At 57.3% G+C, this 13,499-nt stretch overlaps 1 protein-coding gene across 1 annotated transcript in view; it reads left to right on the plus strand.

Moving 5' to 3' along the window:
- The window catches only part of EIF2B4 (eukaryotic translation initiation factor 2B subunit delta), a 38,319-nt gene that overhangs the window by 4,423 nt on the left and 20,397 nt on the right, over positions 1-13,499 (plus strand). The window contains exons 2-5 of the mRNA XM_030554344.1: positions 6,482-6,659; positions 7,130-7,256; positions 8,344-8,553; positions 10,197-10,279. Of these exons, the coding sequence (XP_030410204.1) occupies positions 6,482-6,659; positions 7,130-7,256; positions 8,344-8,553; positions 10,197-10,279 (598 nt within the window). The remainder of the gene's footprint in view (positions 1-6,481; positions 6,660-7,129; positions 7,257-8,343; positions 8,554-10,196; positions 10,280-13,499) is intronic.

Raw genomic sequence — 13,499 nt, forward strand, 5'->3', positions numbered from 1 at the left:
CACTTTTTATCAAATAGAGGTGACGGTTATGTTAAGTCTTGTAAAGGAATAAACACTTTAAAAGACAAGCCTCTTTGAAGACACCTCCCTTCGTTTATCACTTTTGCATATGTTCCAACAAAAAATCGACACGCAGAAACATCGCAGGGTTAAAACCACAGAGAACTTGTTTATAAAAGGAATTTATAGTGATAAAAAAACGTTTTTTTACCTATGGTTTAGACTAACATTGGCTGTTTTGTAGTAAGGACAATTTCAAGCAGCGTGCTTTTTCAGCAAAGTCACTGTCAGCAAAAACAGCCTTTCTAAGCCAGCAGATCATAGATAAGAAAGCTACTTCTTCACCTGCTTTTTAACAAATACGAGTTATATTAAGTTTTGTAAAGGAACAAACACTTTAAAATACAAGCCTATATGAAGACAGAGCTGTTTATTTAACAATGTGTTTCAACAAAAAAAAAAAAAATAGCTTGCAGAAACCCCTCCGAGTTAAAAACACAGCTAGCTTATATTCTCCTTATTCTGTAAAACAGGGGATCAGAAAGAAATTTATTTTTCTCCTTGCTTTTTAACAAATCCATGTGAAAGTTATATTAAGTAGGACTTTTAGATTGAAGTATGCATTTTTCTGTTGCATTATCAGAATGTCTTTGTTTTCAAATGTTTGCAACCTGTGCTGAGACACTAGTATAAGCTCCTGTGTTTGTTTTGGGTCTATAGATTTTATTGAAATAATATTTCACAGGCTGGAGCTGTGGCTTTCTCTACATTTTAAAATCAGATAAGACTAATTAGGCTACCCAGTGATCCTTGCACTATAGCAGGGGTGGTAAAACTTTCTGGCCCAAGCACCACATCTGGGTGGGGAAATTGCATGCAGAGCCATGAATGTAGGGCTGGGGCAGGGGACTGGGGAGCAGGAGGGAGTGTTGGGTGTGGGAGGGGGTGTAGTGTGCAAGAAAGGGCTCAGGGCAAGGAGTTGGGGTGCAGAGTGCGGGAGAGGGCTCAGGGCAGGGGGTAGGGGTGCAGGAGGGGTTTAGGGTGTGGGCTCTGGCCCAGCGCTGCTTACCTGGAATAGGGAATCACGGCCAATGGGAGCTTTGAGTGTGGAACCCCGAGGTGAGGGCAGCACATGGAGCCCTCTGCCTCCCTCCTCCCCCCAGGGGCTACAGGGACATGCACAGGGCCTGCAGCGCCACAGGAGGCAATCCCGGGGGCTGGATCCAAAGCCTTGAGGGGCCGGATTCGACCTGCAGGCTTTAGTTTGCCCACCCCTGCACTATACTCTGCCTTAGCAATTCTCTAGGGGTCGCCCCTTCAGTTTGCTTGTTTTTTCACAGAGCCTTCTTTCCTAACTTTTTAAACCCTGTTAAAGTTTTAACAAATGGTGAGATTACACTGGAAAACACTTTGTGACAGTTATAACAAGTATTTTATTCCATTTACTGATTGTAAAGGACAAAATCCATTGCTCTGTGACTGCATGAAGCTTAGAGATTGCCTATCTGAAGAACACCCCACCCCTCGACTTTGCCCCATACTTTTAACGCTTGCTAAACATGCAGTGTTTCATTATATATATATATATATATATATATCTCGCTTTAACATTTAACATGAAAATACAGCATTGACTGAGATATAGCAACATGATATACTCTATGCAGTGAGGCCTATTTGGAGCATGATGTTTGTTTGTTAATTTAACATTAAAAAGCAGCATTGACTGAGCTGTAACAAAACAAGGCCCCTCTTAGGGGTATTTTGTAGAAGTTTAGTGAACTAAAAGGCTTAAGATACTAGCCTGTCCTTTTAAAAATAGTGTTTTAAAGTACCAAAACAGTAATTGGGTAAGAATAGGAAAGCCTGCAATTGAGAAGAGTTTACAGATATGTTTTAATCAAAAAATAATTAACAAAAAAATACAAGATTGCTTTTTATAGTTTGGATTTATACTAAAAACACATGAAAAAATAGCTTATGTCAAAAAAGTTAGCTGTTTTTTTTTACCAGAGATAAGGAGTCTGCCCCCCTCTTCTTAGTCCCCCCTCCGCCTCACTTTCTTTTCTAATATTTTTTTAAATCTAAACTGAGGACAAACAATTTATTTAAAAAGCCACTGACACAGATTTCAATTTTAAAAGCCACAGGCCATGAGGGTGAGAAAGCTGTCCTGAGTTCTAGGGGGAATATCAATAACTCTTTTAGTTAAATGGTTTTGTAGGCAGCCATTCTGTGTTAGTTGGTCTGCTTTAGCACGGGCAAGCGTTTGGCATTCCCCACTTTATGAGGTGTTATCTCCCCCATCCTACGGCCTATCAGAAATATTAACAAAAACAAATGTAAAGATAATTTGTAGCAGTGCCTGCAAAGCAACATTTACAATTTGGTTTATCATTATTTTGTCTAAGCTCCTAGAGAGTATTTTTTGTTTGATTTGTATAAAACACTTTTATGCAAACTGTAAACCTAGATGACGTACAGCATGAAGTAATATGAACCAGTAGACAAGAGACCTGAGGCATTGTTGAAGTCAGAGGGGTCATGATTAAGTCCTAATGCAGAGGGCGTGGGGGGAAATGAAAAGGTCCAGCTGGAGCAGAAGACAGGATAGACATAGACTTTAGGGTCAGAAGGGACCAATGTGATCATCTAGTCTGACCTCCTGCACAATGCAGGCCACAGAACCCTACCCACCCACTTCTATAACAACCCCCTAACCTATGTCTGAGTTGCTGAAGTCTTAAAATTGTGGTTTGAAGACCTCAAGCTGGAGAGAATCCACCAGCAAGTGACCCGTGCCCCACGCTGCAGAGGAAGGCGAAAAACCTCCAGGGCCTCTGCCAATCTGCCTTGGAGGAAAATTCCTTCCCGACCCCAAATATGGCGATCAGTTAAACCCTGAGCATGTGGGCAACACTCACCAGCCAGCACCCAGGAAAGAATTCTCTGCAGTAACTCAGATCCCATCCCATCCCATCTAACATCCCATCACAGACCACTGGGCATACTTATCTGCTGATAATCAAAGATCAATTGTCAAAATTAAGCTATCCAATCATCCCATCCCTTCCATAAACTTATCAAGCTTAGTCTTAAAGCCAGATATGTCTTTTGCCCCACTACTCCCCTTGGAAGGCTGTTCCAGAAAGTCACTCCTCTAATGGTTAGAAACCTTCGTCTAATTTCAAGTCTAAACTTCCTAGTGTCCAGTTTATACCCATTTGTTCTTGTGTCTACATTGGTACTAAGCTTAAATAATTCCTCTCCCTCCCTAATATCAGAGGGATTAATATATTTATAAAGAGCAGGCATATCCCCCCTCAGCCTTCTTTTGGTTAGGCTAAAGAAGCCAAGCTCTTTGAGTCTCCTTACATAAGACAGGTTTTCCATCCCTTGGATCACCCTAGTAGCCCGTCTCTGAACCTGTTCCAGTTTGAATTCATCCTTCTTAAACATGGGAGACCAGAACTGCACACAGTATTGGATGATTTAAGAGGTGTTCTGGGGCTGCTTTGCAATGGTCCAGGTGCCCCAACAGCCCTATATCCCTCATGCACGGGGCTGGGTGTGTCTTTGTTAGAGGAACAGGTCGCTTATATTCTTCTTGTTGTTGTTGACACACTGTAACCTAACTGCATGCATACTATGGGGCAACCTAATTCCCTTTTGACAAAACCCACACCCCTTGAATCCCATAAAAACATGCTTCACACTGTTATTTTCAACTGACATTTGATTTGACGACACACCCTCTATGCAATTCTCTAAATCATTGATAAAGACATTGAACAGAACTGGACCCAGAACTGATCCCTGCAGGACCCCACTCGTTATGTCCTTCCAGCCTGACTGTGAACCACTGATAACTACTCTCTGGGAACGTTTTTCCAACCAGTTTTGCACCCACCTTATAGTAGCTCCATCTAGGTTGCATTTCCCCCGTTTGTGTATGAGCAGGTCATGCGAGACAGTTATAAGAAGCTTTACTAAAGTCAAGATGGACCATGTCTACTGCTTCCCCCATCCACAAGGCTTGTTACCCTGTCAAAGAAAGCTAGCAGATTGGGTTGACCCTCTTTTTTGTTTTTGACAAATCCATGCTGTTACTTATCACCTCATTATCTTCTAGGTGTTTGCAAAGTGATTGCTTAATTATTTGCTCCATTATCTTTCCGGGTACAGAAGTTAAGCTGACTGGGCTGTAATTCCCCGGGTTGTCCCTATTTCCCTTTTTAGGGATTGGCGCTAGATTTGCCCTCTTGGGATGGAGCAACAGCAGAATCTCGAGCAGGAGTTAAGAGGTTATTGTCCCTCTGTATTTGGCAAGTGGTGTAGCTGCTGCTGGGATCCTGTGTCCAGGCCTGGTGCCCACAGACCAAGGAGGATGTTAGTAACTTGGAGAGGGCTCAGAGAAGAGCCACAGGAATGACTGAAGGGTTCGAAAACCTGCCTGAGAGTGATACTCAAGGAGCTTGATCTCTTCAGCCTAGCAGAGCGAGGGAAAAGGGGTGACTTGGTATACACGTGGGGGACAGATGTTTGATACCGGGCTCTCCAGCCCACCAGAGAAAGGTGTAATGGGCTAGTGTCTGGAAGTTGAAGTGAGACACATTCTGAGTGGAAATGAAACATGAGGTTGTAACAGTGAGAGGAATTAACCCCTAGAACAATGCACTGTACTAGCTGTCGGGGTGGATTGTCCAATGTTTCAATCCAGACTGGCTGGTTCTCTAAGAGACCTGCTCTAGGAATCACTGTGGGGCAGGTCTCTCTGGCCTGTGCTATCCAGGGGGTCAGGCTGGGGGATCACACTGGTCCCTTCTGGCCTGGGGATCTAGGACTCCATTATTTGCTCTTAGGTGTGTGACTGTATACGTGGCTGTATCGCAACATGCTGAATGGGCAGATCTTACCCCAGTGACCCGCTTGCCCCGAGTGGCTCTCCTCTAGGAGCCCAGGTGGGGCTGTTTGCAGCTGGCCGCAGCTTGGGACAGCTGGGGTGTCAGGCCCCTTGTGTGGCTCCCCTGGAAGGGAGATGACGCTTTCCCTGCACAACGGTGTGGTCTGTGTTCTCCCATCACATGGGCTCCAGCCTCCAGAGCACACCTATGGTTGTCAACTGTCTAATCACACAAACCCAAACACCCTTGCACTGCCCGAGCCCCTGGCCCCACCGCTTCTCTGAGGCCCTGCCCCGTTCACTCCATTCCCCCCTCCCTCTGTCGCTTGCTCTCCTTCACCCTCACTGACTTTCACCGAGCCGGGGCAGGGGGTTGTGGTGCGTGGGCCCTAGGGTGACCAGATGTCCCGATTCTATAGGGACAGTCCCAATGTTGGGGGCTTTTTCTTATATAGGCTCCTATTACCCCCCACCCCCTGTCCCGATTTTTCACACCTGCTATCTGGTCACCCTAGTGGGCCCAGAAGTGGCTGGCAAGTCTCTGCAGCCCCTGGGAGGGGGCAGGGAGCTTCATGCACTGTCCCTGCCTGCAGGCACTGCCCCCCGCAGCTCCCATGGGCCACAGTTCCTGGCCCACGGGAGCTGCGGAGTCAGCGCTCAGGACGGGGGCGGGGGAGTGCAGGAGTCCCCCAGCCGCCCCAGGGGTTGCAGGGATGTGCCGGCTGCTTCTGGGAGCAGGATGTGGCCAGGGCAGCCAGGGACCTGATTTAGCCCCACTGTGCCACCGGACTTTTAGAGGCCTAAAATCTCCCAGTTTGGCTTCAGTAGCCTCTGGGAGATTGAGCCCGATTCCGGGAGACTCCTGGTGAGACCGGGAGGGTTGGCGACCCGCAGCGCACCGGGCACAAGGGACAGGGCAGGGCAGCCAGTGGGATGCAGGGAAGCTGCCTGTGGCTGGAGTGGACAGACGGGGCTGGGGCTCTGTGACCCAAGCTGGCATCGTCCCTGCATTTAGCATTGCCCGTGAGCTGCGCTCTGCAGCTCCCCCCGGAGACCCAGCACTGGGTGCTCGTCTCCCCCCACAGCGTGGGGCAGGCTGCAGGGGACAGGGGCCATGGGCCAGTGCGGCCGCGGAGCAGCAAATCTGGCTGGGGGGCTCATGGGTGAGATGGGAGCCACGCTGCAGATGGGTCCGGGGGGGCCAGGACAGGCCTTTAGCGGGGAAACACATCCAAAGCTTTCGCAGTGAGCTCCTGGCAGAGGGCAGGGAGTGGAGGGGGTTACACCCCAGAGCCCAGTGGGGGGGGATTCACCTCTCCCCCACCCAGCCAGCTGGGGGGGAGCGATTTACACCCCAGAGCCCAGCAGGGGGGGATTGAGCCCGGCTGGGGGGATTGAGCCCCGGGGGGGGGTTACACCGCAGAGCCCGGCGGGGGGGATTGAGCCTGGGGGGGTTACACCCCAGGGCCCGGCGGGGGGGGGTTGAGCCCGGGGGGGGGATTCAGGCCGGGGGGGGGTTGAGCCCGGGGGGGGTCACCCCAGGGCCCGGCGGGGGGGGTGAGCCCGGGGGGGGTCCAGGCCGGGGGAGGCGGTTCCCCCTCCGGCCGCGGGCGGCGCTGTGAGCGGCCGGGCCCGGCGCAGGCTGCAGCGATGGCGGCGCGGGGCGGTGAGCGCGAGCGCCGGGCGGGGCCCCCCCCCCGCGAACCCCCCCGGTGCCAGCCCCCCCCCGAGCCGCGAGCCGCCCGCAGACCGACAGGTGGGGGGACCGGGGGCTGCAGCCGGCAGGGGGAGGGGCTGGGCTGGGTTGGGGGGCGCTGGGGGCTGCAGCAGGCGGGGTGTGTGTGTGGGGGGAGGGGCTGGGCTGGGGGCGCTGGGGGTGCAGCAGGCGGGGGGGGCTGGGCTAGGGGCGCTGGGGGCTGCAGCAGGCAGGGGGAGGGGCTGGGCTGGGGGGCGCTGGTGGCTGCAGCAGGCAGGGGGGGGGGCTGGGCTGGGGGGCGCTGGGGGCTGCAGCAGGCGGGGTGTGTGTGTGGGGGGAGGGGCTGGGCTGGGGGGCGCTGGGGGTGCAGCAGGCGGGGTGTGTGTGGGGGGGGCTGGACTGGGGGGCACTGGGGGCTGCAGCAGGCAGGCTCTGTATGTGGGGGAGCTGGGGGACCGCTGCCCGCAGAGCAGGGGGTGGGCAGGCTGCCCATGGGGGGCAGTGCTGAATCAGGGTCCCCCCCAACCCAGGAGCTCTCCAAGGAGGAAAAGCTGCAGTTGCGGAAGGAGAAGAAGCAGCAGAAGAAGAAGAGGAGAGATGAGAAGGGGCAGCCAGCTGAGTCCTCCACCCCTGGGCACCCGCAGGCCCAGCCGCCAGGTGCAGCTGAGGGGCTGCCCCTTATCAGTGTGTGCCCCGTCTTGACCCCCAGGGCCGGGCTAGGCCCCAGCCTGGGAACAGTCCCTGGGAGGGGCCTGCAGTGATCCAGACCCCCCAGGTCTCACTCTTCCCCCAGGGTGAGCCACGTGGCCTCCCCTCCTCCTGACACTGGGCCCCTGGGGCTGCAGCCCCCCTGCCCCACCCCGGGAGCTCCGGGCAGCGAGTCTGGGACAGACCCTGGGGGAGACGTGTACAATCTGGGGGAGCAGCACCCCCCCCAGCGTCTGCGGGGACACCCAGCCAGCACGGGCAGACAGGCGGGTGTATCCGCGGCCCGGCACACGGCCCAGGCAGCCCTCGGGCAGCCCAGAGGAGTGACGGTTACAGCCCAGCCCAGCGCAGTGACCCCTGTGGGTCAAGCTCTGTCTGTCTCCATCTCACTCCTTGGTCCGAATCCCTGGTCCAAGGCCCCCTCCTCCAGCAGCCAAACCCCCCAGCCTGTTCTGAGCTGGGGACTGGTGCTCAGCTGCCCTGCGGAGAGGTGAGACGTCCCTCTCCCTCTGGGGCGTTGGCGATTGGATCTGCCACTGTCACCTGCAGAGCTCCGCTGGTAGGGGGCCTGGGCAGCTGGGTGACACCCACCCCCGTCTCCCCCTGCCCTGAGAGCACACAGCCCCTTTCCACCCACTCGGTAACGACGTAGCACCGAGGGGAAACTGAGGCACACACAGGGCTCATAAAATAGTACAGAAAATTTCCTCTTTGTCCCAAGCCTTTGCTCATTTGCATGTGGCCCCTGGGTTACGAGCTCTCTGTCTGTCCATCCAGGTCCCACCTCTGACCGTCCCCTGGGCACACCCGGCCAGCTATGGCACAGAAGGGCTACCGGCCCTATGCTACTGGTGGGGACTGGAGGCCCAGTGCTTGGCCAGTCTGTGGTGGAACAGGGACATGCGCCCTGGTCTCCTGAATCCTCATCGAATGCTCTGATCACTGCGCCTCCCTCTCCCCCAACCATGGGCGTGTGCTCTCTGGAGCCTGGGAGTGTGGGAGGCTCCCACACGCTGACTGGTCTCTCCTCTTGTAGGGGCTGTGCCCCCCATGCCGGCCCCAGTGCCCAGCGAGGGCCTGGCCGGCAGCGAGAAGCTGGCGGGGGGGAAGAGCAAGGCGGAGCTGCGAGCAGAGCGCCGGGCCAAGCAGGAGGCCGACCGCGCCCTGAAACAAACCAAGAAAGTGGAGTCGACCCCGGCAGCTGCGCTGGCCAAGCCAAGGCTGCAGCCCAGCGAGCCCCAGTCCAGTAAGGACAGAACTGCCATGCCATGGCTGCTCCCCTCCTCAGCGTTGTGGGCTTAAAGGGGTCAGGCAGTGCCCCCTGGGTGGGGCTGGGTGAGCGGCGGGTAGCCTGGGGCAGTGCCCCCTGGGCAGGGCTGGGTGAGCTGGTGGGGGGTCTGGGGCAGCACCCCCTGGGTGGGGCTGGGTGAGTGGGCGGGTAGCCCGGGGCAGCACCCCCTGGGCAGGGCTGGGTGAGCCAGTGGGTAACCTGGGGCAGCGCCCCCTGGGTGGGGCTGGGTGAGCCAATGGGTAACCTGGGGCAGCGCCCCCTGGGTGGGGCTGGGTGAGCCAGGGGTGGTCAGGGGAGTACCCCCTGGGTGGGGCTGGGTGAGCTGGTGGGAGTCCCCCCGGGTGGGGCTGGGTTAGCCAGTGGCTGGCCACGGGCAGTGCCCCATGGGTAGGCTGGGTGAGCCGGCGGGTGGTCAGGGGAGTACCCCCTGGGTGGGGCTGGGTGAGCTGGTGGGAGTCCCCCCGGGTGGGGCTGGGTTAGCCAGTGGCTGGCCACGGGCAGCGCCCCATGGGTAGGCTGGGTGAGCCGGCGGGTGGCCCAGGGCAGCGCCCCCTGGGTGGGGCTGGGTGAGCCGGCGGGGGTCAGGGCAGCGCCCCCTGGGTGGGGCTGGGTGAGCCGGCGGGGGTCAGGGCAGCGCCCCCTGGGTGGGGCTGCGTGAGCCAGCAGGTGGCCTGGGGCAGTGCCCCCTGGGTGGGGCTGCGTGAGCCAGCAGGTGGCCTGGGGCAGTGCCCCCTGGGTGGGGCTGGGTGAGCCGGCGGGGGTCAGGGCAGCGCCCCCTGGGTGGGGCTGGGTGAGCCGCCAGGTGGCCCGGGGCAGTGCCCCCTGGGTGGGGCTGGGTGAGCTGGCGGGTGGCCCAGGGCAGCGCCCCCTGGGTGGGGCTGGGTGAGCCGGCGGGGGTCAGGGCAGCGCCCCCTGGGTGGGGCTGGGTGAGGGGTGGGGCTTCCGTAAGCCAGCAGTGGCCTGGGGCAGTGCCCCCTGGGTGGGGCCTGGGTGAGCCAGCGGTGGTCATGGCAGCGCCCCCTGGGTGGGGCTGGTGAGCCGAGCCAGGTGGCCCGGGAGCAGGCGCCCCCTGGGTGGGGGCTGGGTGAGCCGGCGGGGGTCAGGGGCAGCGCCCCTGGGTGGGGCTGAGCGTGAGCCAGCAGGTGGCCTGGGGCAGTGCCACCCTGGGTGGGGCTGGGTGAGCCCGGCGGTGGCCGGGGGAAGCACCCCCTGGATGAGGCTGGGTGAGCCGGTGGGGTCTTACTCAGCGCCCCCTGGTGTGCCGTGGGGGAGTGTCTGACTCAGCACCCCCTGGGTGAGCTGGCGGATGGGGGCTGTCTGACTCACCGCCCCTTGGGTTGTGCTGCACCATCTCCCCTGTGCCCAGGTCGCTGTGATTGTGCTTTTGCCCTCGTCCCCCACCCCCTTCCCAGGTCCCTAGGCTCTTTTTTGCCCCCGTCCCTCTAGGGTGCCTGGGTCATGGTGGAGTGTGGCTGTGCCCATCCAGGGTGCCTGGGTCACGGTGGAGTGTGGCTGTGCCCATCCAGGGTGCCTGGGTGGCTCCGTGTTGGGGTCATGCCCTGGCCCCCAGCTCAGCCCGTTCTTCTTGCTTCTGCCAGTGGTGAAGCGGGTGCCGGAGCACGTGCAGGTGGACGACCCAGCAGCACAGAAGAGACTGGCGAAGAAGCTGGAACGGCAGCAGGTACAGGTGTTGTCCCACAAACTTACACAGGATCGTTTTAGGGGTCAAGACAAAGATGCCACATTTATTATTAATCCGTAACTATTAGCAAATACCTTAATGCTTATACACATACACTCACACCAAAATGTTCTGCAGCTGCTGGATAGTTACCAGTCCTGATTGCAGTTTGAGTTTGCAGCTTGGGATCGGAGCTCGTGGCAGCTAACTGGCCAGGAAAGCTGAGCACGAGGAGGAGCCGGGTCTCTGTCGGGCGCGCACCGATGCTCCTTGATGTTGATAGCAGAACGTTACCCAAAGTCTCTCATCTCACCCTTCCCTTTTTATAGGAGTTTAGTTTGGATTCAAAGTTCCTAGGTCTTGCTGTGTCACGCCGCCTCTGGGTTTGCTTGATCACCCGTCAGTTGCAGGCATGACTGTCAGCCTGGGACCTGGCTTTGATCTTCCTTCTGTTGTTTCTTTTTAGGGTGGATGCTTCTTGCTTGAGTTAGGGCTGTTGTCTAGTTCTTCAGCCGTTGGTATTTGAACTTTATCTCATCAGGACGGGCTGGTGCTGGAGGTTGATTCTATCACCCATGCATACCTTATTCACACATCTCAACTAGACTAATAAAATTACAGTATGGCTTGCAAAAATGGGGGCTGCAGCACAAGCCTTCTACAAAATGGAGTCGATGTGATGGAGTAGGGACTGTCTGTGTGGGGAGTGGGAGAGCAGGGGAGGACTTTAGGGGATGGACGATGCCAGGGCCTGTAACCTGAGCTAGGTAAGGGAGGGAAAAGGTCAACACCTTTGCCCGGGAAGGGGACAAAGGAAGGGAGTGGCAGGAGGGAAGCAGTTTGAGTTTGGGCTTGGGGCTGTGTGGGTGGAATTCAGGGGATCCTAGCTAGGATCCAAGCACCCTGAAAGCCCAGAAGGACTCGATGGAGGGGTCCTGACTGTGCCTGCAAGCTCTGCTGTAACCTGCATTCCTGTTGTCCAATAAACCTTCTGTTTTACTGGCTGGCTGAGAGTCACTGTGGGTCCCAGGAAGAGAGGTGCAGGGCCGGACTCCCCCACACTCCGTGACAACTGGTGGTAGAGGTGGGATATACTGCACCCCGTGGACGGCGCTTCCTGCAGTAAGTGACTAAGGAGCAGTAAAACGAAGGGGTGATTAACCCCTGGGAGTGTGTGCCCAGTGAGAAGGACTTTGCAGTAACAGGGTCCCCCGGGGGATTGCAGCGAGCGGTCCCAGGGGCGGAGGAGTCTGCAGCTCAACCCTGGCAGAGAGGTGGTGACCTCACGAAGGGCTGGTGCACTAGGGGTCCCCCTGGAAACCGTGGGGAGTGGCGAGCACCCCGGCCTGTTAGTGGCCAGCAGGAAGATGTATGCCAAGCGGCGCAAGTGTGACCTGCTGGAGCTGTGCAAGCAGAGGGGGTTGTGCCCGGGGAGACGCACCAAGGACCAGCTGATTGCCCAGCTGGAGCAGGGAGACCACATGAATGAACGGAGCCCTGTCTCTGAGGGAAGCAGCCGAGCAGATGCAGCGCAGGAACCAGTGTCTGTCCCCGCTGGGAGCGGTCAGCCGGCAGACGAGGGCTTCCCGAGACCCCCCCTTCCTAGGCGTAGGCGAAGGGCGGGGAGGAGCCCAGTGTATACTGAGGGCACCGTGACACCCCCGGCCAGCAGGGGAGCCTCACGGCGAAGCTCACCCCCCAGCAGGGGATCCTCCCGGCATCGCTCGGCATCCGTGGAGCGGAGGCGGCTGGAATATGAAAGGGAGCTGAGACGGGAAGAGCTCGAGTTAAAGAGGCGAGAGCTGGAGGAGAAGGCGAAACAGCGTAAACATGAGGAGAACCAGCGTAAACATGAGGAGAACCAGCGTAAACATGAGGAGAACCAGCGTAAACATGAGCAGGAGGAGAAGGAGAAACAGCTGTAAAAATGAGCTGGACCTGGCCCAGCTGAGGAGCAGTGAGGGCCCCTGGCTGCGGTGAGTGAGGGGGGGACCCAAGCCTACAAAGAGCTTTGATAAGCACTTGCTGCCCCGGCGTAAGGAGGGGGAGGACATAGATACCTTCCTGACGGCCTTTGAGAATGCCTGCGAGCTGCACAGGGTTGACCCTGCAGACAGGATCGCAGTTCTCACCCCCTTACTGGACTCCACAGCTGTGGAGGTGTACAGCCGACTGAAAGGGGCGGAGGCAGGGGACTACGAACTGTTCAAACAGGCCCTGCTCCGCGAGTTTGGGCTGACTCCTGAGATGTATCGGAAAAAGTTCCGGAGCCAGCGTAAAACCCGTGAGGTCACATACCTACAACTGGTCAACCGGGCGCAGGGGTATGCCCGCAAGTGGACAGCTGGGGCCCAAACTAAAGAGGACCTGCTTGACCTATTCATACTGGAGCACCTGTACGAGCAGTGCCCATCCGACCTGAGGCTGTTGTTGATGGACCAGAAGCCGGAGAACCCGCAGCATGCAGGCCAGCTGGCCGACCAATTTGTGGACAGTCGGGCAGGGGATGGCAGGGAGGAGTCTCGAAGGAGCAGGCCTGCCTCAACGCAGAGAGAGAGTCATCATGGGACCTCCCAAAGGGGGCCTATGGAGAACCCCCCCAAAAGGGGAACATCCAGCGGCAGGTCCCTCCGACCCACTCAAGGGGACCCACGAGATATGGGCTGCTATCGCTGTGGCCAACGAGGTCACATACGGGCCCAGTGCCCCAAGCTCAGGGACAGACCAAGCAGACCCAACCCGCAGAGGGTGGACTGGGTAAAAACCCAATCGGAGGAGGGGCTACATTCCCAGGACAGGGGGGGTTGGCAACATACCACCTGTGGATGCTCCAGGTTCCGGGTTTTTGGTTTACCAGGTGGGCGCGGGGCTGCCCCTCCGGAAAGAGTGCATTGTTTCCCTGGAAGTGGATGGGAGGAAGGTCACTGGGTACTGGGACACGGGCGCAGAGGTGACGCTGGCCCGGCCCGAGGTGGTGGCCTCAGATCGGATGGTGCCCGACACCTACCTGACCCTGATGGGCGTGGGCGGGACCCCATTCAAGGTACCCGTGGCAAGGGTACACCTGAAATGGGGGGCCAAGGAGGGCCCAAGGATGTGGGGGTACACCGATATTTGCCCACTGACGTGTTAATGGGAGGGGACCTTGAGGACTGGCCTAGTAACACCCAGAGTGCCCTGGTCGTGACTCGTAGTCAGAGTCGGCAAATGGCACTGCTCC

This window comes from Gopherus evgoodei, chromosome 3 (genome assembly GCF_007399415.2).
Source record: "Gopherus evgoodei ecotype Sinaloan lineage chromosome 3, rGopEvg1_v1.p, whole genome shotgun sequence".
NCBI classification, from domain to species: Eukaryota; Metazoa; Chordata; order Testudines; family Testudinidae; genus Gopherus; species Gopherus evgoodei.